We start from the raw sequence: 26,461 nt of genomic DNA, 5'->3' as shown, positions 1-26,461 counted from the left end.
GAGGTTTGACTTGTATAGCTGCGTATGAAGAATTTACATGACAACTTTACATATCATGAGCTTTCTTATAATTTTTACCTCTACTTTTCGTGTTCATCACATCAAGATCATATCAAAGGCTCTGCATTTAATTTCATAACCATTGTAATGTCACAAGTGTTTACTTTATCCCAAGCTTAACAACACTTTAGACATCTCATATTGTTAAGAGATCAAGAGGGGCGCCTGGGTGGCTCAGTTGGTTGAGTGTCTGACTTCAGCTCAGGTCATGATCTCACACTCTGTGAGTTCGAGTCCTGTGTTGAGCTCTGTGCTGACAGATCAGAGCCCGGAGCCTGCTTCGGATTCTGTGTCTCCCCCTCTCTGCCCCTCCCCTGCTCATGTTCTGCCTCTCTCTGTCTCAAAAATAAATAAAAACATTAAAAAAAAATTTTTTTTTTAAAAAAAGAGATCAAGAGGTATGTAGGTACTCTACTTAGTAGGTACTCTAATTTTTATTTTATAGAGAGAAACCTGAGACTTGGAGATGTCCAAAGTCAACAACAACAAACAACAACAAGTAGTTGAAAATTTGTGATATGAACCCAGACCATCTGATTCCAAAGCCTGTGGAGTTAACACACTCCTAAAGTTGTAGCTTTCCACAGTACTTGCTATACACTCACACACATATGCACGTAGAGAAGGATGATTATTAGGGACAAAATATTTCTTTATTTCATTTTATAGGGACCAGGTTCAAGAGAGACAGGAATTAGAGGAAAGAAGCAAAAAACCCAGAAATATGTTGGCCCTTGGAAAAAATAAGTCAGAATTGTCAGCCTCCTGATTAATGACTATTTCAAATCATTTTGGCTTTGCATTATAGTTTTGTTCTTTCATTAGCTCTATAAGTTCTTATGGGCAAGTGGCAACGTCCTTGACTCTGGGTTTTCTCACCTGTAAAAGACAGAGTTGGGTCCAATAACCATTAAATTCCTTCACTTCTAACATTCTATGAGTATATACAGTATCTACTTCAGGAAGCTCGAGTCTCTGAGCTGATGTGAAAATACAAGCAATGCATGGTGCAGAATGGAAGTTCAAGTGAATGATTGAAGTATCTCTTCAGGTGGTGTTGGAGCCATTGCTAAATCAATGGTAAAAACTATAAGGGTGGCTCAGTTGGTTAAGCGTCCAACTCTTGCTTTCGTCCCAGGTCATGATCTCACGGTTCGTGAGACCGAGCCCTGTGTTGGGCTCCGTGCTGACAGCGCAGAGCCTGCTTGGGATTCTGTCTCTTCCTCTCTCTTTGCCCCTCCCCCGCTCATGCTCACTCTCTCTCTCTCTTTCTCTCAAAAATAAATAATCTTTAAAAAAAAAAGTAAGGCAGAGAGAGAACATAATCCTGGTGTTACCAAAGATTTCCCAAAGGGGATAAACATAAGCTGGGATTTTTAAAAGTTGAGATGATTGGACTTAGAAAAATGTATAAGATGAATACATGATCTCTGTAACAAGTCAAATACCCTGGAAGTCTTGAAGCTGAAGGCCAGATAGGAGAAGTAGGGAGGAAGATGGGAGCCCTTGCCCTAGTGTAGTTCGGTTTTTTTATTCTGCTGTGTTCCCACTAACACTTCACATACATTGTGGCTCACTTCGTATCACGTCAGTGCCTTTCACTAATGGCACTTTCATGTGGTCTGGAGTTCCTTGATGACACTTCTAGATCACCATATCTGGCACAGTGCCAGCACTGACGATGCACTTAAACAATAATTGGTTGAATGAATGTTGATGTATTTTAGAGATGTTCATGCATTTAAACCACACAACAACAGCAACTGTGTTGGTCACTCTGGGGGCCAGGCATTACATGCAAAGATTAAAGTGATGTAGACCCTGCTTTCATACAACTCCATAGTCCTGTAGAGGTGTGTTCATAAAGAGCTGAAATGCAAAGTAGGAAGGCAAGAATGCCTCAAGAGAAACTTTGTAATTGGGGTCCCTTCCATTTGGATGGACCGGAAGGAAGAGTGCAAGTAAATTTTCAACTCAGTAAAACGTAAAGAGAAGACACAGAATGGGCAAGGTGGGGCTTTTTTCCCTATCAGCCTCTCAACTCTTAAAGTGGATCAGTTTCCTTAGGCCTTGGATGCTGACTCTTTAAATTTCCTCCACTATGCCAGCAACTTGTCAGATCAGGAGGCTCAGATCACATCCTGACTTTTGGGTAGAAGTGTATCTAGCTAGCAGAACTCTTGAGCACGTATAAAAACAATATGAGAAGAGTATCAGCTCTCATCACAGACTGAACAAGAATGCAAATGGAAATGCTGGGCAGAGACTGAGGGAAAAGGAGGGGAGAATGAAAGAAGAAACAGCTGGTCTTTTCATTTCCATTTATCACCACCCAGAGAATTAAGCATGGGAGGTCTAGGTGACCTGTGGTCCCAGTTTGGAATTAACTAATTAAGAGGCGCTTGGGTGACTCCGTTGGTTAAGCATCTGACTCTTGATTTCGGCTCAGGTCATGCATGATCTCTCAGATCATGATCTGACTGTTAGGTGGAGCCCTATGCTGGGCTCCAAGCCTTAGCTTGAAGCCTGCTTGGGATTCTCTCTGTCCCTCTGTCTCTCTGCAGCCCACTCTGTTTCTCAAAACAAAACAAAAATAAACTTAAAAAATTAACTAATTCGTTTGATAAACAAATGGAGTGTTTATGATGTCCAGGGCAATGTGTCAAGCTCCGAGAGACTTTAGAGACTCACCATTTGTGTAAATCTGAGATTGAATATTCAAGGTGTATTAGTTTGTTAGGGCTGCCGTTGCAAAGTACCACAACTCGGGCGGTGGGGGGAGCGCTTAACCACAGCAATTTATTTTCTCACAGTTCTAGAGGCTAGAAGTCCAAGTTCAAGATGTCAGCAGGGTTGTTTTTCTGAAGCCTCTCTCTTTGACTTGCGATGGCCACCTTCTCCTTCTGTCTTCATAGCTTCCTCTGTGTTGCTGCCTGTGCCCTAATCTCATCAGTCACGGGGCACCTGGGTGGCTCAGTCAGTTAAATGTCCGACTTTGGCTCAGGTCATGATCTCCCTGCTAGTGGGTTTGAGCCGCACATCGGGCTCTGTGCTGACAGCTCGGAGCCTGGAGCCTGTTTTGGATTCTGTGTGTCTCTCTCTCTTTCTGCTCCTTTCCTGCTTGCGCTCCCTCTCTCTCTCAAAAATAAATAAACATTAAAGGAAAAAAGAACACCAGTCAGATTGGATTAGGGCTCACCCTCATGACCTCATTTTACCTTACTTATCTCTTTAGAAGTCCTATTTCCAAATATAGTCACCTTCTGAGGCCCTGGGGGTTAGGACTTCAGCATATGCGTTTTGAGAAGACACAGTTCAGCCCATAACCTGAAGCTTCAAACTTTCAGCCTCAATACAGGAAAGGGAGAAGCTTAGGACTGTTTATTTTATTAAAGTTTACCTTTAATAGGTAAACAAATATATGTTCTTCTAACAAAATGAAAACCAGCTTGAAAAATCCAAACCATTAAAATTTTCCATTTACTCAGGATTTTATTGTTTGATGAAGATAGTAATTTTTCAATTTTTTTGGCACTCAGCTATGTTAACCAGCCCTGTTTTGTTTACTAAGGCCTTAGTTACAACCCTGGAGTTGACGTAGAATGTCTTGCTCTGGCAATGTGCACACAGTATACAAGCGCTCGAAGAGGAAAAAACATACTCTGCTGGCCTGAGGCTGAAATTTACTATAAAGGAGGATTTCAAGGGTGTTAAAAGAAGGGATAAATGATGCTGCATGATTTTCTTCCAGTGGCCATAGACAATGTGTTTGGACTTGGATAAGAAGAAACATTTTGACCTGGGCTCAAGGGGAACAACGTGCCATTAAGATTGTTGGTTATGCTTATCAACAGGAACCTCTATGCTTGTTAAAGGCACTTCTGTTTCCATAGAGGACGTTTTCATTTCTGACCTTAGTCGTGACCTTGAAGTGCCTGTGTGAAATGGTGAAAGACACTGCAAAATTCCATCCCTGGGCCAATTTTGTTTTTATCACAGCGTGGTAACTTAAAAGAAAAAAAATCTTTATTTTGTGTATGTATGGAACACAGTTTGGGATTATTTTGAATGGTGCTACCTATTCATTTTAAGCTTAATAATATTATTAATTTTTTTCCATGAGTAAAACAATTTTGCATTGAGTATTTATAGAATAGTTGAACTGCCGGAGATGTTATAAAGCGTATCTCTTGTTCATCTCCCTTATCTTACAGGGAGGAACCTGAGGTTAGCAAATGCTGCGTGTCTCTCTTAAGGTCACCCTGTGAATCAGTGGATGAATCGGGATTCAGCCCAACTGCATTCAAGGTTCCCCAACTTCCTACTTGAGGCTTGTTCCAGCCATAGTCACAGAGCATTTGTGCTCAATGAGACCTTAGAGACCACTGAGTCCAATCCTCTTGTTATCACTAATTAATTCATTATGAATTAAGGGCCTTGTGGTCCAGAAAGGTGAGACAATCTGTTGAGGTAACAGGAAATTGAAGTCAGAGCCAGGAACTGGAATCTACATCTTTATTCTCTTTATTCTGAGAACTCTCCTCCAGGATTTCTCCCCACACATTTTGAGTGTATATTGTGCACAGAGCTACTGAGAGGGACCCTGAGTCTGTATCTCACAGTAAGAGAAGGAAGCAGGGGACTTGGGGCTCCCCTCCTTATAATCTTTATCTTCCTTTTGTACAGAAGGCTGATGGCACAGGGTTAGAGATTCCAGCAAGAAAATAGACAAAGTTCCAGTTTTATTTTAAGTGCAGTGGATCCACTGAAGAATGTGTTTTTCAATTGGTCAAACTATTGACTACCTGTTAATACGCAAGGATAAAAAACAAAACAAAACAGAAAAGCCATTTTGTGCTCTCCCCTTGTCGGTGTAGGAGAACTAGATATAAACACTTCAAAACATACCTAAAAATACACTATGCATAGAACTGACTCACATACCAGTTATCCATCCCCTTTATCGTAGCCTCATGGACATGTCTTCTCTTTCTGTTTAATTGGAACCTTCTTGAAGCAAGACTGTATCTTAATCGTTTCTATCTACAGTACTTAGCATGCCCAATACCAGTTTAACTTAATGAGCGTATGTTCAACAATACAAGATGTCATCATACACGAGATTTCATAAGATTGCTGTATCAGTTAGAATTAGACCCAACTGTGGTAAACAGGAAATAAAGGCAGTAGCTTAAACAAGTGGAAATGTATTTCTACCTCACATTCAAGATGTCTGTAGGCGGTAGCCAGTGCTCCATGGTGATCAAGACAATTTCTTCTCTTTCTTTCTTTCTTTCTTTCTTTCTTTCTTTCTTTCTTTCTTTCTTTCTTTCTTCCTTTTTTCTTCCTTCCTTCCTTCCTTCCTTCCTTCCTTCCTTCCTTCCTTCCTTTCTTTCTTTCTTTCTTTCTTTCTTTCTTTCTTTCTTTCTTTCTTTCTTTCTTTCTTTTTCTTTCTTTCTTTCTTTCTTTTTTTTTTCCTTCTTTCTTTTTTCTTTCTTTCTTTTTTCTTCCTTCCTTCTTTCTTTTTTTTCTTCCTTCCTTCCTGTGTTCCTTCTTTCTTTCTTTTTTACTGTCTATTTATTTTTGAGAGAGACAGAGAGAGAGAGAGAACACACAGAGATGAGTCGGGGAGGGGCAGAGAGAGGGGGACAGAGGATCCAAAGTAGGCTCTGTGTGGACAGCAGAGAGCCCAAAGAGGGGCCTGAACTCATGAACTGTGAGATTATGACCTGAGCTGAAGTCAGATGCTTAACCAACTGAGCCACCCAGGCGCCCCATGACACCTTCTTTCTTATAAACTGCTGAGTATGGCTTCCGTTCCACAATAGCTGCTAGAACTATAGTGATTACATGTAAATTCTAGCAAACAGGAAGAAGGGAAGTGATGAAGAATGATGTACCCTCTCCCTTTAAGAGTACTTCCAAGAAATTGCACGTACCACTTCTGCTTATATCGCATTGGCCAAAATTTAGTCATGGCCATAGTCAGCTGCAAAGGAGGCTCAGAAATGTAGTCTTTTTCTTCAGAGGGCCACCTATATAGGCATTTAGTTTGAAGGAGAGGGAAGATCAGGAAGAAAACTGGCAGGATCTGACACAACTCCAAGCTCCTAAAAGAAATGTTTCAGTTTTATGTTTTGGTTTTTTTTAGTTTTTAGTTTTTGTTTTGTTGTCGTTGTTGTTTTAATTTGGGGAGAGGGTCAGTTGTCTTTAGTCTTATGATAAAGATTATAGATTTAGTAATAAGAGATCTGACTTAACCGTGGTTCTGCCGATTACCACATGTGTGTAACTTTGGTTAAGAAACTTAACTTGTAGGATTGTTGGAAGAATTAAGCCAAAGTCCTGGCACACGGGCGATGTGCAAGAAATGATGGTGTTTATTGTCATTTGTTCTTGTTAATTTCCCTGCTGAGAAAATGTATACCCAAAAACACATCTAGTAAAAGATGTGAGGAGCTCATCATCCTCCCATCAGCTGGAAGAGGCATGCATGACAAGCCCAGTCACCGCAGTGCCAAAACAAGGATTTATGCTTTCCTTCTGATTAGGTCGGCATGGGGAGTTGTTCCTGTGAATATTCTGTATATATGGGTCCTGCTCCTGTGGCTCCACGGGAAATGCCGTTACTTGTCAGATTCTCTGTGTGTGGGGGCTAGGTGCTCTGGATAGAAATGGCACAGAGGAATTCCAGAATCCTTAAATATGTTCCCATTATTAAGTATGTCCATAAAACATTAAGTATGTCCTTTTTCCCATCCTGAGGAAAACTATAAAGTTGCCGGTACCCCTTTCAGCCAATTTCATTGGTTGGCTGGTTTTGAATTGGTTTAGCAGTGAAGTTGAGCACCAATTATGTGCCCCTGTCTTGATGTTTTTGGACTTTTTTAAAGACAGGCAAATGCATTATAGAACCACCTGCAGTGGCCTCAGCCTAAAAATAGCAACAACAACAACAATAACAACAACTCAGGAGAACAAACATTCATTGAACACTGCTATGTGTCAAGCACAATATTCAGCAGCAAAGAGCACTGATGTCTTGTAGGAGAGACAGAATCCAGGAGAGGAGATGATACTTCAAGAAAGAGGAATTATAATCTCTCAAGCCAAGAAAGTTTGTGTATTCATCATTCTATGACATAGGCGGAAATTCTACAGAACTCAGGATGGAGACATTTCTGCTAAAAAATGGGCAGGGAAAATATAACGATATTTGCATCGTTGCCTTTCTTTTATTAAAAAAATTTTTTTTTAACGTTTATTTATTTTTGAGACAGAAAGAGAGACAGAGCATGAATGGGGGAGGAGCAGAGATAGAGGGAGACACAGAATCGGAAGCAGGCTCCAGGCTCTGAGCCATCAGCCCACAGCCTGACGCGGGGCTCGAACTCACGGACTGCGAGATCGCGAGATCGTGACCTGAGCTGAAGTCGGACACTTAACCGACTGAGCCACCCAGGCGCCCCTGTTTCCTTTCTTTTAACACTAATTTTGTGACCTCCGTGACAGCCAGAATTTATAAAAGGAATCCAGCAACAATTTTCTTTCCTTTTTTTTTTTAACTTTCTTTAATTATTTTGAGAGATATGCTATGAGAGAAAGCAGGGAAGGAGCAGAGAGAGGGAGAGACAGAATCCCAAGCAGCGTGGAGCCCAACTCAGGGCTCGAACTCACAAACCGTGAGATCATGACCTGAGCCAAGATCAAGAGTCAGACGCTGAACCGACTGAGCCACCCAGGCACCCCTCCGGCAACAATTTTTTAATAGAAGTTCACTAGGAAACTATGATCTGAAACACATTACATTTCTCAGGCTGCAGGCGTTTGTTAATTTACTATAGTCTGACTTGAAGGTTAACATAGTAAAGACAGGAAAGTACTTTAACTGCAGGATTTGTGTGTAAATCGAGCTGCCTCCTTGGCTTCCTCATGATGGTGCAAGGGTTACTTAATGTTTGTTAGCTTCAGTTTCCTCTTCTGGGGGATTTTTATGGAGATTAACTGAATGACATATGCAAAACACCAGTGTATTGCCTGGTATGTATTGGATCCTTAATATGAGTTTAGCATCTTCCCCTCCACTTGCCTTCCTTGCCCTCCAAATTGCTGTCACCAATTACCAACTTCAGTGGGCAACTGTCAGTGCTTGCTGCAGAACCCTCTTCAACAGCTGACATTGCTGACTCTACAAACGTTCTCGGTACGTGCCTTCCTTGCTTTTCACGATGCCACCGTCTCTTGTTTTCTGCAAACCTACAGTTCTGTCCTTTGCCGGTGCAGCTTTCTGCACCAGCCCCTGAAAGACATATTCTCCAGCCTCTATCTTCATCCTCCTCTTGTTTCATCCCATCTTTCTTCGCAAGTTAACCTATTTCACGACTCCAGCCACCACAGCGTTCAGTCTGCTGGAGACATCTAATTTGACACCCGCTGCTCTCTTTTGGTAGTATGTTTCCAACAACCTGGTTTGCATCTTCCTCTGAATGTTCCAGCAACTTCAACATATGAAAGCATGAACTTTTTCCTCTGCTATATTTCCTCCCTCAGCAAACCCATGGCCATCTACCAAGTTACCTTTCTTCTCTGTGTCTTCTCCACATCTTTTCTAACCTTCTTTTTTAATTAGCTACAGAGTCCTGTCGATTGGCCGGCAGGCTTTCTCCCAGACGTTTCTTCCTCCAAATGCCACCCTAATCCACCTTAGCTTCACCTCTTTTCCATTTTCTTTTTTTCAATTTTCTTTATTTTGAGAACAAGAGAGCACAAGCATGAGCTGGGGAGGGGCAGAGAGAGAGGGAGAGAGTGAATCCCAAGCAGGCTCCACACTGTCAGTGCAGAGCCCAATGCAGGGCTCCATTTCTCAAACCATGAGATCATGACCTGAGCTGAAATCAAGAGTTGGACACTTAACTGACTGAGCCACCCAGGCGCCCCCACCATGCTAGCTTTCTAATTGGTTTCCCTGCCTCCCTTCTCTTTCCCCTCCAGTCTGCCTGTCAAAAGCATCATTAGTTTTATATCAATATATTCTCTCCAGCTTAATTATCTTTACTGGAGAAATTCTGGCAAAAACAGGGCAGTAAAGCTGTTCCCAGCCCACCTCTGTCTTTTTAAAACCAACTAGAAAAAGGAAAAGAAAGTTTCTGTCTTCGCATAAGTTAGAAAATACCTACAACCCCAAGCTCTGAAGAATAATTGCTGAACCCAGTAACGTTTGGATCTACATGAGGGAAGACACTTCGAGTAAATCCACTTTTCCATAGTGGTCGCCAAAAAGAGGCAGCACATTGTCAAAGAGCCAGTTGTGCCTGAAGCAGCATCGTGTAGGGTTGTGGGTAGGCGAGGACAGGGTGTCCAAGTCCCTGTTGTGCACTGGGAAGTGTCATGAGAAGTGGTGCCAAGAGAGACTCCTGCAGATGGCCATCTTTACCAGAGTTCTCGGAGGAGAGGGGACAGTAGAGACGGTAGGTGTCAACCACATCCTACCAACAACCGGGGGGGGGGGGGGGGGCGGCAATCGCTATATACAGGCAGACACATATGCATAAAACACTTCTCACATGCGAGGCTTCCTTGTTCTTCCATAACACAGTCTTCCATAAGGAAAAAGAAAAAGAAAGAAAGAACAAGAAAAAGAGGCAGAGATATCAACGAAGATAAAAAACAGACCATGCAGTAAAAGTTGGAAAACAGAGGAAGCATTAAAAACAGAAAAACAGAACTGAGAAGGGAACTCACAACAAGCATGTCTTACTCTCAATAAATTTAAATGGGGGTAAGATCATCTATTAAAGGAAAGTCACAAAGAAGGGATAACAATGAAATCCATATCTGATGCCTTATAGCAAAATGAACTCTTTATCAACCAAAATTATAAACATAAAATGGAAGTTATAAAAGTATGAAAGAAAACATGGGTGGACTTTAAAATAATATTGGAGTGGAAGAGACACCTCTAAGAACTGGATAGAGCCCAGAAGCCATAAACAAACTCACGGTCAATTTGCCTATTTTCCTAATATATAAAAAGCTCTTATAAATCGGCAAGGAAAAGACCACAAACTAATAGAAAAACTGGCCAGGACAATTAAAAAAAAAAAAAAAAGCCATTCCCAGAGAAAGAAGGACAAATGGTTTATGAACATATGAGCAGTTGCTCGCCTTCACTCAAAAAATTGTAAGTCAAAACAGGAAATTAAAAAAGGTTAACTTGCTAGCGTGGCCAAGATTTAAAAGTTTGATAACAGAGTAAGGTCAAGGATATGTAGAAACAGATACAGTCATACTCTGGTGATAGAAGTATAAATAGGTACTTTTTCTAATGACCAAGTTGAAAATAGCTCTCAGATTTTAAAAGCACATACCTTTGGATCCAGCAATTCTGTTTTTAGTGGTTTTTTTTTTTCCCCCTACAGGAATATTCTCACATATTTCCAAAGATATGAGGAGGGATTGCAGCCTTGTTTGTAATAATAAACAAGTGGGGACAGCTTAAATATCTACCAACTGAGATTTAGTTAAATAAAAGATATGCAACAGTCTAAAGTGTGGACTACCATACAGCTATTTTAAATAATGAGGTGAAATGATATATGCTGAGTTGTAAAGATACATTGCAAAGCAGGAAATAAACACGTACAATGCAGTGTATAATTACTCATTCACAGGCAGATTTATAAGAGTATTTATGCAGAAAATTTCTGGAAGGAGAGAGAACAAAGATTTAATGCTGAGGAGTAGACACAGTCTGGGATGAAGACAGATTCATTTTTTTTTAAGTTTATTTATTTATTTTGAGAGAGGGAGAGAAGGGAATGGGTAGGAAGAGAGGGAGAGAGAGAGAGAATCCCAGGCAGGCTCCATGCTGTCAACACAGAGCCTGACTTGGGGCTCAGACCCATGAACTGTGAGATCATGACCCAAGCCAAAACCAAGAGTCAGATGCTTAACCGACTGAGCCACCCAGGCACCCCTTTTTTTAAAAAAATTACTTTTTAATGTATGTTTGGTTTTCATAATGAGAATAGAAAAATGCTAAAAACAAAATACAATAAGACGCAAAAGAGAAATTTTCAGATTTCTTTAATGTGTTTGCATTATTAATAGGATTAAGTCCAGAAGCTCCGCCTAGCATGGTAAACACTTGGCAAACTAATCCAGTTGACCTTGCCCATCACTTCCCCCAGCATTTCTTTCCTTTGCCTCTCCTCTAGCCATATCTAACCAGTTATTGTTTCTTGAGCACATCATGACCTCAGTGTCTTTATTCATTTACCCCCTTTGTATGAAATATCTCTGATTCTATCCCAGGAAATGTTGCTCATCCATTTAAGCCCAGTTCAAATGATGCCTCATCTCTGAGGTCTGACCTGACTGTTCAGACCCACAATGAGCTTTTCCCTCCTCCTTGCTCTTACTTGCATCTGAGGAAGAACAGATTCATTGTCACCTCACCTGCTCTGTGAGTCCTGGGAGGACTCGGTGAAATTGAGCTCTCTACAGAGCACCCTGATAAGTTCTCCAGTTGCCTTGTACATTGGAACCATTCCTTTGAGACTTCTGTGAGTGGGGCCTGTGTTAGACAGTTTGGGCTTCACATTTGCTTGGACAGGTCATCATACAGAAGGAAGGGGCAAGAAGGCTCCAAATCCATGTTTGCTAATATCACACACATGTATTGTATGTGTTTTATATAAATTACCTCATTTTGTCTTCACCCTTCAAAGTAGGTCTTATTATCCTTGTTTTGTAAATGAAGAAATCCGTGACTCAAAGAGGTTAGGTAAATCACCCAAAGTAAATGGTGGAGTTTGGTTCAAATTTGGGACTTTCTGGCTCCAAAGTCTGTGCCTCTTCCATTCTGGAATCTGTGTTCTGGGGAGGAGGGGGTTCAAGATGAAGCAACGGTGTTCTCACTTGAGAGGCTATGTCCCCAGAGTCTCTCTTCCTTTGTAATATAGAGGTGAGCTTGAACTGGGCTGAGGGCCGGGGTGTGGAGGGTAGTACATGGAGCAGCGTTGTGGAAGGTGGGGAAAGTTCTGCATAGCACTTGTTTGCTAATTCTCTGTCTATGGAAGTCCCAGATTTGTGGATTGTCTCCTATCCGAGGTCCTGTCCGTTCAAAAGGCCAGCTGGAGTGATTCTGTTTTCTGGAATAACACAGGGAGGATGATTAATACTTGGCCAACTTCAGAGTAGGAAATGTGAAACACGTGCCTGTTTAGGGTTTCTTCACATGTTTCTAATCAACCAACCAGATTTCAGTTGAATCTTTTATGGCTTCTCTGAAATTTGTAGTGGAATTGCAAGCCAAGTATAGCCCTGGACCTATTTGTGGTTGCTATAATATCCCCTTTCCTGACTCCTTCCACCACTTAGTGAAAATTATTATTGCAGTAAAATCTCTTAGTCATACTTTCCAGGGGGTTGAAATTTCTTAGCTTGTCATATGGATAAATGTTGTATTATGTTAATACAGAGCAGTATGGTTAGATGGGTCTTTGCTTCGAATTTGACAAAGCACATGGTTGACGTTAGATATTGAGCATTCTGTAAGTAGGATGTATTGCACCTTTGATTCAACTCAAGAAACATTTTGAGAACCTACCATGTATAAGGTATGCTAGAAACTGGGTATACAAATACGGTTTCTACCTTGATTTCTTATGGATTTCTTGGTTTCTAAGTTATGGAAGTTCATAACTTAAACTGAACACATCTTAAAGTGAACTCCCTATCTTCATAGTTCCAGGTTCAGATGATGTCAGATGATGACATGAGGAGCAACCCAGTTGTTGAAGCTCAAAACACTGGAATCATCCCTGATTCTTCTCCTTCATTTGCAACCATATTAAGATTTTCTTTTTCTTAAATATTTCTTGATTTTTGCCCTTATCTCCATGGCCATGATCCCTTCAGGACTTCATTTCTTGCCTTGTGTGGTCTAATAATGGCTTTCTTTCTCTGCTCCCCACTGCCAGGCTCTCACCTTCCTTACCTTTGCTCTAGCAATTACTCAAAACACAAATATGATATACCATTCCCCTGCTTAATATGCTTTGTGAACTCACTATGACCCAAAGGACAGATGTGAATACGTTGCCTTGGGTGGCAAGTTAGGGGAGGGTGGGAAGCCCCATAAGTGAAGACACCATATAAAGACCATTTTTCCATTTGGAAACATTCAACTGTTTGTAAAATGGGGAAGCTGTGGTTTTGGATGAACTAAGATGAGTGAGTTCCCAATTCCTAGAGATCCAACCTTTGAAGTGCATTCTGTGAAGGCAGACAAAAACAGATTTAAGACAAATACGGGATGATAAGTAGTAAAGTTTTGGAGCTCTTTTAGTGAAAACGTGATGTTTATGGGAAATATGAATTCAAGGTTTTTTAAAATATATTTATGCATCCATCCACTTACTCATTCACTTCTTTGATCAACAGATAACTATTGAGTACCTAGACAAGGAGGTTACAGATTACTGTGGTACAGTCTCTGCTCTCAAGGAAAGGCAGATAAATAGGCAATTATAAGACCATAGGATGAGTGTTGTGTTATGAAAAAACACATGGTATTTTGAGAACACATATTAGGAACATCTAACACAGTTCAAGGAGAGTCAGGAAAGATGATGTTTAAGAGGAGAGCAGAAAGAAAATGTGACTTATCCAGGTGATAGGAAGAATGAAGAGAAGCACGAGTGGAGGAGGACATGGGCAAAGGGTCAGAAGCAAGACAAAGGGGAGTTTCGAGATGCTAATATGGTGGAATTATAGTGCTGAGGTTAGGATGGAAACAGTGTAGGGGTGATTAGATATGAATCTCCAGCAGGAACTAATAGGCCCTGCAGGGGACACCTCTCATCCTTCCTGGGTCTTAGGCGGGAGTGGGACAGTGCCAGGGCTCATGGCTTAGCATGTGGAATACGGACTGGGTTTCAGCTCAGTCAGCTCAGCTATGGGCAGCACCTTTGTCTGTCGGCAGCACTCTTGACCAGGTTATTGCTGCATTATATTAAGGAGGTGACCCTTTATCTTCAGGACAAATGGGGAACCCTGCAGGATATTCAGCAGAGAAATTAGGTGGTCAGGTTAGAACTTTCAGATGATCTCTCTGACTGCAGCATGGGAGGTACGTTAGAAGACTTCAAATTGGAGTCAAGGAGACTTTCTCAGCAGTGCAACTGAGAGATGATGGTAGCCTGACCTAACGCAGTGGCATTCGTTGGAATTAGTGCCGTCATGAGTCATTAAGGGAAACTCATCAGCAGCCTTTAAGGAGCTAGGCAGGAATTATAGTCTTGCTCTTTCTTACCCAAAGTTTGCCTTGCTGAGGAACACAGAACACTGGGCTTGCTGGACCATGATTTCAACACAGTGAAGAAACAGATTCTTTAAGAAAAACAAAACAAAACAACAAAACCTCTATTGAGGTATAACTGATATAAAAAACCTGCGAGTATCTAACATATATGATTTGATGAGTTTGGACATATGCCAATCAAAGTAAGAAACCTATCCATCGCCTCCAAAAGGATTCTTAACAATAGAAATTCAACAAAGGGGTAGGAAGAGAAACAGAACAGATTCAATGTGTCTCCGAAGCTGGTCCCCCTGAAACTTTTAGTTGTATAATAACCTCACCAGAGCCTAACAGGGACATTTATGTTTGTGACAGCTTGTTCTGTATTTCTTCCCACTGGAAACATTTTCACGAGGCAATTAAAGAATCATTCATTACCTCAAAAAGCAACTCAGGCTTTCACGGTTGTGCAATCACATCAAGTTAAATTTTTACAGGCCCTTGGTTGGCCTGGCGTGGGTGAGATGTGAGCAAGCAGGGTGGGGGTGTAGAAGTACAGAGAGTCAGACAGTAGTGGCATTAGCAATGTTGCATTTTTGGGTTGGTCTGTGTTAATATCCTCGGTCACCAACTCAGGGGTGCTTTGAGGGCTAGCTCTGGAGTTCAAAAAACCATTAATGAACAGAATAATCATTCATATTTTCTCCAGTTTTCAAAGCACATTTAAAAGAAAACCTTTCATAAAAGAACAGGGTGTCAGGAGAGTTGAATTCTATCTCCAACATTCTCTGTACTCAGCCACTGGGACACTTGATAAGACACAACCTTTTCTGGGCCTCATTTTCTTGTCTCAAAATTCCTTTCAGGGTTAAAATCCCATGCTTCTATGAATGTTTGCATCTTGAAGTGTCAGCACCTAGTAGGCCCTCGATATATATCTGTCAGATTAGAGGAATGACCGTTGTGTGCTTGGCCCAGGACTGTTAATGGGACACACAAAGATAAGTGAAAAGTGTCCTTGTGTTTTAGTTTTTGGCTGTTCACAGTCATCTACACAGGGGATAACTGGAGACTGTCCAGGCGCTGCCCCACAGGCATGTACAGGGAACTATGAGATCCTAGAGGGAAGGAAGTCAAGAAAGAGAGATAGTTGAGCAGAATCTGAACAGAGGCTGGCCAGATGTGCCGGAAAAACCATTCAAAGCAGCGGAAGTCAGATGAAGGTCTACCAAGGCCCTTGATACTTACGTGTAAGGACAGCTGCCCTGGAATTGGAAGGATAATGGTCAGACCAGTTGCCACCACTTGGTAGCAAACTCGGCGAGCCTGTGACCGCTTGCTACGGGTGATTGTGTCTGATCACGAGATTGCCTGCCAAGGGTCAGCCACCAAGGGCTGATTTCAGATGTACTTAAGAGACACCCCAGGAGGGCTTAGCAGAGGATGCCACAGGCAGGTCTGTATGCAAGAAGAGTAGAAGGAAAATAAAGAAATTGCTGCAGAGGAGTTTAGTTCCTCAGGTCCATGGAACCTGTAACCTCTGCTTGCTAATGGTACCCATGTACCTTTGGTGGGCAGAACAAGGGTATTTCCATCAGCTTTTTATGCCAGGAATGGACTAACCCACTACCTCCCCACTTTCCACTAATGATTATTCCTCAGCTTTAGCTAAATCTTGCCATTGTCCCCACTCTCATCAAGCAGAACACAGATGACCATCTGGCAGTGGCTATCTGCATGGTGCGTATAGTTTTCCTAGAATAATGGCTTGTGTTATTTTTTAAAAGCACCAGAACCCTCTTTCCACATTAAATTTTACTTAGAATAACAATATATAAACAGCTGTGGCCAAACTTCAACAGCTACAACAGCATAAATATTTATCAGGCATTGATAATGTCCCAGGTGCTGTGCTATGCACTTGATATGTGTCGCCTCATTTACTCTTATAACAGTGCTGTGATGTGGTGCTTATGAGACAAGAACTATTTGTATCCTCTTTTTAGAGATGAAGAAGCAGGGAATCAGGAGTTACAGCTAATATGTGGCAAAGCTAGAGCTTGACCTGTGGACAATTTGCCTTCAGTATGGAGTCCTTATGGCACAGAAGGTCCTGTCCTAATGGTGTAGTTTGGACAGGGCTGGTGAGGCAGAGCTAAGCCATCCTGGAATCTGTCCCCTTTCCCTTTCTTCCATGGTAGCATGTATAGCTAAGCTTCTATATCTTCCTTCTCCCAGCTCAGGAGTTTGGGTAATTTATTAGATTGTTGTGTAATAGGGTCTAAGAAATACTGCCTGTTTGTCCTCCAAGATCTCTTCCAGAGTCTGTATTCTGTCACATCAATTCAATGTGAAAGGGACGCTTGTGGCCAAATAGATCTTCAAAAGTGGAAGTAGATGCCAACCACACACACATAAAACCATGATTCCATTTATATGAAGTGTCCACAGTAGGCAAATCCATAGACACAGAAAGTAGGTTGGTGGCTACCTAGGTTTGGGAAGCTGGGGAGACAAGGAGGTGGCTGTTAATGGTTATAAGGTTTCATTTTGGAGTGAAGAAAATATTCTAGAAATATCAATTGTGTGAATATCTGAAAAACCATTAAATTGTACAATTTAAATGGAGGAATTATATGTTATTTGATGTATAGCTCAATAAAGCTCTTAAAAAACAAAAATTAAAAACAAAAAATAGAACATAAATGTACAGTTACCTCTTTAAAAATTCATCAATATGGGGGCATCTGGGTGGCTTGGTCGGTTAAGAGTCTGACTTCAGCTCAGGTCGTGATCTTGCAGTTGGTGAGTTCGAACCCCACGTCAGGCTTTGTGCAGACAGCTTGGAGCCTGGAGCCTGCTTCAGAATCTGTGTCTTTCTCTCTCTGCCTCTCTCCCGCTCATTCTCTGTCTCTCTGTCTCTCTCTCGCTCTCAAAAATAAACAAACCTTAAAAAAATCATCAATATGTTACCCAAAAGATACAAAAATACAGATTCGAAGGGGTACAAGCACCCTGATATTTATAGCAGCATTATCAACAATAGCCAAGCTATGGAGAGGGCCCAAATGTCTGTTGACTAACAAATGGATAATGAAGATGTGGTGTGTATATATGTGTGTGTGTGTGTGTGTGTGCGCGCATATATATATATATATATATATATATATATATATATATATACATATATATAGTGTGTGTGTGTGCATATATATATATATAATGGAATATTACTCAGCTAAGAAAATGAATGAAATTTTGCCATTTGCAATGACATAGATGGAGCTAGAGTGTATTATGGTAAGGAAATAAGTCAGTCAGAGAAAGACAAATACCATATGATTTCACTCATATATGGAGTTTAAAAAACAAAACAGATGAACATATGGGAGGGGAAAAAGAGAGAGGGAACCAAACCATAAGAGATGCTTGATGGAGGGAGGTGGGTGGGGGGATGGGCTAAATGGGTGATGGGTACTAAGGAGGGCACTTGCGATGAGCGCCCGGTGTTGTATGTAAGTGACGAATCCCTGAATTCTACTCCTGAAACCAGTATTGCACTGTATGTTACCTAACTAGAACTTAAAATAAAAATTTGAAAAGAAAAAAAATTCATCAATATGTTAATCCATTAATTTGTGAATTCATTCCACAATATCTGTGGAGTGGCTGCTGTGGCTGCTACACATGAGGATACAAGGAGAAAAGAACCCCCGGTCAAGAAGGGTCCTGACACAACATCAGGTGGCAGCATGCCTTCTCTGATAGGGATATATGCAAGGGTAGAGGAGGTCCAGAGCCCTGTGGGGACATGGCGATGACCTGGGAGAGGCAGTGGTACCGAGCCCAAAGCCAGACCTTACCAGGGAGGCCAGCCGCAGGTAGCCAAGACGGGGTATGGGGGTTCTAGGTCGAACTAGCAGCATGGGAAAGCTTGGAGACATGAGAGCACAGGTGCGTGTTTGGTGGTTTGCATGCCTGGATAGCAGATCAGGTGTGGAAAGACCAGGGAGAAGAGAATTGCAAGATAAGCAGGAGCTGAGTGACTCCATTCCTTGAATCATTCCTTCAACCATTTATTTCTTTAAAAAAATTTTTTTTAATGTTTATTTATTTTTGAGACAATGCGAGAGACAGAGTGCAAGCAGTGGAGGGGCAGACAGAGGGAGACACAGAATCTGAAGCAGGCTCGGGGCTCTGAGCTGTCAGCCCAGAGCCCAACGCGGGGCTCGAACTCACGAACCGTGAGATCAGACCTGAGCCAAAGTTGGACGCTTAACTGACTCAGCCCCCCAGGCGCCCCCAACCATTCATTTCTTGAGTGAGCATCACCTGTGTGTAAGGCAGAGGTTAGGTCAGTGGTCTTGAGGTTGGCTTTGAGAATTGCCTGGAAAGCTTACAGAAATTGATAGGTACGTCTTACCCCAGAAGTAACTGGTCTTGGGGTGCTTTGGGCATCAGAATTTTTCAAAGCTGCGCAGGAAATTCTATTTGCATCAAATACCAGTAGGCTGTGTAATGGAGATTTAAAAAAAAAAATTAAGAGGGGTGCCTGCGTGGCCCAGTTGGTTAAGCATCTGACTTCGGCTCAGGTCATGATCTCACAGTTTGTGGGTTGGAACTCCGCCATTGGGCTCTGTGCTGACAGCTGGGAGCCTGGAGCCTGCTTCAGATTCTGTGTCTCCCTCTCTCTCTCTGCCCCTCCCTTCCCTCACGCTCTCTCTCTCTCTCTCTCTCTCTCTCAAAAATAAATAAAAACATTAAAAACCTTTAAAAACAAGTTTAGAACAAAGATGGTCCTGGCACTTAAAAGTTGAGGGTCAACAAATGTTTTCTGAGAACGTACTAGGTACACCGTGGGCACTGGGAATACAGCAGCGAATAAAAGAGTCCCAGACCTCATAAAGGTTCACACTAGTGGAAGGTTCACACTATTGTCTGTTGAAGATATGCAAGCAAGCAAATGGAGGAGTCTCTCATTACAATGTGAGATAAATGATATGAAGTAAATAAGAAAGATTAACAGCAACAACCAGGGACAGAATGGTTCCCTAGATTGGCTGGTCAAGGAGGGTCTCTTTGAAGTGACTTTAAGCCAGGTTCTAAAGGAAGAAACTGGCCTCAGAAGACTCATGGGGAGTATGTTCCCGACAGTGGGCGTGTGTGTGTATGTGTGTGTTCATTGTTGTTGTCGTTATAAGGAACAGGGTCATATTCAAACACGTTAGGAAAAAGAGAGTTCATTGTATGGGAGAAACTTGAATGTGTTTGTAGGTTATGGTGTGTTATTTATCCTCGTATGCCTAGAATCAAATATGCTGACTGCATGTAATCGTTTTAGAAATGTTTACTGATTACACGAACTAATGAAATCAGCAGAGAAGAAATTGAAAGCTAGGGTGATGGTTGATGAAAGAATGTTCCAGAGGAAATGGGAAGAGGGGGATTCCAAAGCACACAGAAGGAGGGGCACCTCTGAGGTGGGAGGGAAGGAGCGGGGCAGGAAATACCATTTCTGGTGCAGAGACAGGAAGTAGCATTCCTTCCCAATGTCTACAGTGTTCTGTGGGGGGAGAGGAGGTTGTTTGCTGAAAGGGAGCCAGGTGGAAGTGAGCTCAGAGTTCTGAGGAGGTGGGAAGAGTGACTTTGTGTAACTGGAGAGGTGGGACGGCCAGGGACCTTTGGAAAGATCACAAGCATGGGTATGGGCGCCCAGCCGAAGCTGCCGACCACATACAAATGGTGGGACCCGTGGCCATGGCTGCGTGGTGACGTGTAGCGCGAGCCGATAGCCACATCTTGGTGGGATTTGCAGATAGAGGGGTGTGGCAGTGGTTTAGAACAAGGAAATGAACAAACTCAGAGTTTGGACGGAGGGGAAGATTGCGACTGATATTAAAGTCTAGACCGGGACCTTAAGGAAGTCGTGTTGAGCTGAAAGATAACAAGTGGAAGGAACAAAGGACAAACCCTCATGAGTCAAAGGCCAAAAGTGCGGTGGAGAGAAAACAAGGGGCTCCTTCCCTTCCAGCTCTCTTACTGAGAGAGAGAGAGAGAGAGAGAGAGAGAGAGGGCGAGAGAGGGCTCCTTGTTTTCTCCTCGGGTCTCCGTGGCAGGCACTGCGCACTCAAAAGTCCTGTGAGACATGACAAGAGCTGCCTGTTTTCAAATGCCACCATATATCCAAAGAAAGGTCAAGAGTGTTACCTACATAACTGCATTTTATCTGCATAGCAGATACCACAATCCTCATTTTACTGGTGAGAAAACTGAGGCACAGTGAGGTTAAATAGATAGCTCACATTTTTGTAGCAAGGAAGAAGAAACCTCGTGTATGAAGTTAAGGCCCATAACTACCAAGCTAGGTGGATATATATATATATATATATATATATATATATATATATATATATATATCTCGATCTATCTTTCGATCTATCGATCTATTTTTTTCTTGTTGTAGAACAACATATGACTCCTGCATCCTTTTCGTGTGAGCTGATAACCCAGGCCAATTGTATGAACCCATTTGGCCCTGCAGGGTGATGTCCAGATTCCCTAGAGTGGCACAGGAGGCTGGTCAGAGTCCAAACCCACACCCTCCTCTCTAGAATCCGCCTCCCACACCTGGGGCTCCTGCCTGCAGGAACTATTTTCAGTTCACTCGTGGCAATGGACAGCCTTTGTCGGTGGTGTTGTCTTGCTCCGTGATGTCCTCCTCCCTCTTCTCCTCCTGGCTGACTCCTTACAGTCCTTCCAAAATGAGTGTGAGTATCACCCCCTTTCTCCTTCTATAAGCTGAAAAAAAAAATGAGAATGATACCACCCGACATGTTGCCAGGGGGCTCCAGGGCATTTCTGTAGACCTTCCTCAAGCCCTTCTCAGCACAATAAAATTCTGGGATGCTGACTCCTTGTTCATCATCTGGAAGGACCCAGAAAACAGAGGGGAACAGACTCTGATCATCATTGGTGGTAGACTCTGGCAGCAGCCCAAGGAACCCCTGGTTTGTACCCACACCTGGGAGTGGCCAGGCTGTTTCCCACAGCATCTTTTTAACAGCTGCTGAAGGAAAAATTTAGACAATTGAAAAAAAAAAGTAGTCAATGAATTTGAGACATCTGTGGACATCAATAACCAAAACAGCTACTTTATTAAAACAATTTCCAATGCTTTCATAATTCAAAAATTAAAATAGTTATAGCCATTACTACTTTGCATTACATGTTATAATAATGTGTTAGCGTTTTTGTAGTGTCTTTGTGTTATACTTGACTTTGAGCAGTGGGTCACCCAGCAGGGAGGTCACCCAGCAAGGTGCCTTGTGGAAGTGGAGAGGATGCCAATTTAGAGGACCCAGATTCCACTTTCTGGTTGAGTGATTGGGCAAATACCCAATTTTTCTAGAGCTTCTGTTTCTTTTTGTCTAAAACGTCAGTAATAGGCGAGCCTCCCCGGCATTGTTTGGAGGCCAAATGATAGCATGATTGTGAAAAGCGCTTTTGTAAATTGTAGCATGCTCGAAGGAGAGTGAAAAAAAAAAAAAATGGTGATATTATTTCGGAGAATGTTACAGGAACTTATACAGTATACCGCTGCCCACGGTTAACCTGGAAACGCTAATTCAGGGAACTCATCAGCGGCACCGCAGGAAACTTGTGCAGCAAAATCCTTTTGGAAGCAGGGGAGAAAATCCCACGGAATGAAGGAGAAACGCAAATCAAACCTCGCGGAGACTCTCCTTGAAAGATTACGGGATGAAAAATTAACTTGGCACAGTTGGGGGTGGGAATGTGGACGCCTGCACTGGATGCCCCGTCTTCGGCCTCCGGACACTTTCCTTCCCCAAAGCCATTTTAGTCAAAGGTCATGTGTGAGTCTTGTCAAAGGCCAGCTTCCAATGGAATCATTGTCCCCCGGGACAGCGGCCCCCTGACTACATCTGCATTGGAGAAATCCCAAAAGCAAACGGCCCAGTGCAAACAAGAGCAGCCCGGGGCAGCCGTCCCGGGGCAGAGCTCACAGGTCCGCCCGGCCGCAGCAGAGGCCGCGTCCGCAGCGCCCGGGGCCCGACCAGGCGCCCAGACGCCCGCAGCATGACCCGCCGCGCCGATCGGGTACGGTAGGCGCCTTTCTCTTCCCGTCCTCCATTGCTGGGGCTCCCGAGTCCAAGCTGCCGTTCTGTCAGCCGGGAAACCTTGCAAGGGGCCTCCAGATTTGCCGGAAAACGGTCCCTGTTGGGCTGCGTTCCCGTGCACTCAGCTGGAGCATTTGCAGGCGCGCCGGATGCAGAGCTTAACTCGTTCCGAGTTTCCGTTGCCAGGGAATGTTTGGGTTTGCGAACACTGCGCCTCTCGTTTCTGGAAAACGAGCCGGTGGAACTGGCGGAGAGGGGTGGTGGACGAGTCTCCGTTCACCAGAGCTCGAACCCGTGCCAAGCGGGAGCTCCCCGGGGGCACAGCCAGTCTCGGGGTGCTGTGAGTGTGAGTTCTCCCTTCCTGCGGCCGCGAGAGGCTCCGCGTTTTGTTTATTACCTGTCGGACAACGGCTTTTTGCAGGAGGGATGGGGAGTTTTAAAGCCATCTGTTTCGGTAATGTTCTCTGGGAGCCTACACTTGCGTCCAAAGGAAACAGAATCATCTCGCAGTTGGAGGGAGCCCCTTCCACAAGGCGGGGTCCCCCTCCCGGGCGCCACAAAGGAAAGATTTGATTGGCGTGCACACAGCCGGGCGGCCGGTCTCTCGGCCCTTTGTACTTAACTATTTGAACAAGTCTTGCAAATGGATCTGGCTAATTTTGGATAAGAGTGGAGGGAGCCTGGGGTCTCGGCGGAGTAGGGGTGCTTTTGATCTGGACTTGGAAACCTCCCAGGGCAAACAGAGCAGGTGGGGAGGATCGGAAGGGGCGGTGGGCACAGCCCGCGCTGGGCGCTAGCGGCGGGTCAAAGGGTTTCGGCCGCTGCACTGCCACACTCTGGTTTCAGTTTAACAGGTTAAGCCCAGAGCCATTTCTCACTGATAAAGGGAATGAAAACAAAAGGCTTTCTAGCGCTCAGCAGGACGGAGAGGGAAGCCGGCGGGGGTATTTGTTTATGTCGTTTACCGCACGCACGCCCAGCTGCACACAGCACCGCAGCTCTCCACACTGCAGTTCCTGAGATGTTAACTGAGCCGCTGCCCTCCCTCCCCTGCAGCTGCCATCTCCATTTTGTCGTCCACCTTCCCACTGCACTTCTCCCAAGGGTGGGTGACACTGGGCGTCTCCACGCCGTCACCGCCCAGTAACTGCTTCCCTGCTCTTCAGCTGGCGTCCACCCTCGCTTCTGAACGTCCGCCCTCGCTTCTGAACGCCAAGCTCGGTCAGGGCCGCCGGAGACCTCTCTGAACCCGAGAGCAAGTTCAGCTCTCCGCCGGCCTCTCTGTGTCATTTTGAACTGTTGCTCGTCCCCTCCCCCACCCCCGCTCCATGTCATTACTCTCTCTTGGGTTCTGTGATACCACACTTTCCTGGTCTCCTCTGACTTTGTAGTGCCTTTCAGAGGTCCTCTCTGCATGGGCATTGGCGGATCCGACTGTTGAAGATTCTCTTCCCCTGGGAGATCTCATCTATTCCCATGGCTGCAACCATTACGTACAAATCTGGGGCCCACCCTGATCTTTCTTCTAAATACCAGCCTTTAATACAGAACATCTCCATTTTGATGTCCCTAGGAGCACATTGAAATCAGCATACCCAAAACTGAATTTGTCTTCTCCCCCCTCCTCCCAGGCCTGCCCCTCCTCTTCCACTGGCCACTACTCAAATGACCTCCCCAGTGTCCGGGCCAGACACAACAGAATCGTCCTAGGTGACTTCCTCTCTTTCATTCACCACACCTGATCAGTCTCCACTCCACCTGCTCAATATAATTCACATGCACAACCCCCCTCCGTCTTACCTGCCATGGTTTTGGTTGAAATCAGTACCACCCCCAAATGGATTCTGGTCACAACTTCCCATTAGTCTCATTTGAGGCCAGCACTACCCATCTCGTGCCCTCTATCTTGTCACCATACTATGTCCAATGAGCTTTCTAAAACGCAAATATCATCGTACAGATCTGTTCTGAAAAGTTGTCTGTAGATTCCTCTTTTTTTTTTTTTTCCTTTTGAGAGTAGTGTTGGCATACACACGTTCTCCACAACTTGCCTTTTACCGTCCCCTTCTTATCCTTCACTTCCTCTCCACATTTTATGCACGTTTTTTTTGAAAATGTAGGCTCATTAAATTATTTATAAAACATGACTTTCCTCCTTGTCCTTCTGTTAGGTCAATGTCTAACTTCTATTTTCTCCTGAAGAATCAGCTGAGAGCTACTTTCTTTTAGAAACCACCCAGACCATCTGCTCTCCATCCTCCAGAATGGGTTAGGTATCCCTCCCATATTTTTCCAGAACTTTCTTTATTCCTTCTTTCAGAGCATTCACCCTTCTTTCTTGCAAATATCTATTTGTCTGCCTCCTACTAGCCTGTAAACTCCTCAATTGCAGGGATCAGCTCTTTTTGTCTTAGCATCAGCCCAGCTGGGATGCTCAACAAATTTGCGTGAATTCTTGCGCAGTTCTTGCCAGTGACTGTTATGTTCAGGCATTGACTAGGATGATAGAGATACAATGCAGTATGATCAAGAACAAAGAGCGAAGGTCAACAATGATTATCAGGAAAAGTCATAGTCTTCATGGTTTTAACAAAGGAAGGGTTTACTTTCTAGGTATTTGAGATAATCCCCCAAGTCTCCAGTTCTACCAACTCACTCTCCAGTCCACATCTCAACTAATGAGTGTCTCAGACTGCTACCTGCATCTATCCTAACCTTATCCAAGACCGGGAAAAGCTGCATGAAAAGTCTTTTCCAATTTTGCTTTGGCTTTGTGAAGGCAAAGGAGTCCTTTTCACTTGGAACCTGGCATGGGAAGAGGGTACTGAAGGCCAAGATAGGTGGGCTTCTGAGCCTTTTGATAAGGTGGTACCTGAGACACAAGCTGGTGTCTTCTGATACCAGAGAAGGTCTGCAAGGCCCGGGAAGGCACCAGCAGGTGAGATCTCTACGGGCGGCTTGGGCATGGTAGAGGCTCTGGCAGACGAGAGATGAGAAAATGCAGCTTTGGTTTTCCAAAGAGAGAAAGATATGTGTCTGAAACTCTAGACAGAGGTGAGTGACAATTAGGTTCTACAGAGAGTTTTCGAAACTGCAAGCTGTTCTCACTTGGAGCCATGGTCCTTTTGAGATCTGGGTGGACATTACCCTTCTCAGCAAAAATGGACAATATGCAGCACAAGGCACTTTCTGTAAACTTTCAGGAAGTTCATACAAGTCCACTCTTGGATTCCTTTGAGTTGACATGAACCTCAGGTTAAAAATCTCTAGTCAAAGGATTAATTCATTCAACAGACATTTGGGAGGGTAGGTGGTGATTAGCAGGAGCCAGCACATGTCCAATTAAGTGTATTTTCTCTTTTGAGAGGATCCCAGTGTAATGTGTGGTATTGAATCTGGAGTCACAGGACCTGGGCTCACATCCCTGCTCTGGCACTCACTAGGTGTGTGACTTTCTCTCTGAATCAGAGTTGTATTATTTATTAAAAAGGGATAATAGGTATTGGGGGTTTTAACTAAAATAAAGCACCTTGAATATGGTTGTACAGAATTGTCATCAATCAATTAAAAAGCTTGATTTTAGGAAGGGCCCCGATCTTGCAAAATTCTTCTGGATTGGAAGGATGCACGTGGGTTAAATTAATACCCGGTTGAACGCATTTGTTAAAGGAGATTGGATTGGCAGGTGGATGTCTTTGGTGGTATGCTCTGGGCTGTGTCCTTACCCCGCTTTTATTCAATGTCGTTGATGTCCATGAACGCATAACACATTGATCACATTTGCTTAGAAAAGGGCATAAGGATTAGGGGTCCAGAAGCTATCAATCAGTTGTGGTCTATTTTGCCTTTTTAGATTGTAGGGAAGTATGCAGAAATAGATACAGAATGTATTTTGCGTGGATCATAAAAGCCAATTGCAAAATTACTGGGTATATCTGTGTGAGACAGAGAGCGAGAA

The 26,461-nt window shown here is 43.5% G+C and overlaps 1 protein-coding gene across 7 annotated transcripts in view; it reads left to right on the top strand.

The window, feature by feature from the left end:
* The first annotated feature begins 21,009 nt into the window (after positions 1–21,009).
* Positions 21,010–26,461, top strand: part of ENPP2 (ectonucleotide pyrophosphatase/phosphodiesterase 2) — a 111,324-nt gene continuing 105,872 nt past the window's right edge. For 4 of the 7 annotated variants that reach the window (XM_019459963.2, XM_019459959.2, XM_019459962.2 and 1 more), the window contains exon 1: positions 21,010–21,132. In XM_019459963.2, coding sequence (XP_019315508.1) covers positions 21,076–21,132 — 57 coding nt within the window. In that variant the 5' untranslated portion in view covers positions 21,010–21,075. Of the gene's footprint in view, positions 21,133–22,047; positions 22,484–26,461 lie in introns of those variants that run through there. The other 3 variants (XM_019459967.2, XM_019459965.2, XM_019459961.2) reach the window with 2 other exon arrangements.

This window comes from Panthera pardus, unplaced genomic scaffold (genome assembly GCF_024362965.1).
Source record: "Panthera pardus isolate Hobbes unplaced genomic scaffold, ASM2436296v1 HiC_scaffold_7, whole genome shotgun sequence".
In the NCBI taxonomy this organism is placed as follows: Eukaryota; Metazoa; Chordata; class Mammalia; order Carnivora; family Felidae; genus Panthera; species Panthera pardus.
This window is presented reverse-complemented; position numbering and strand designations above follow the sequence as displayed.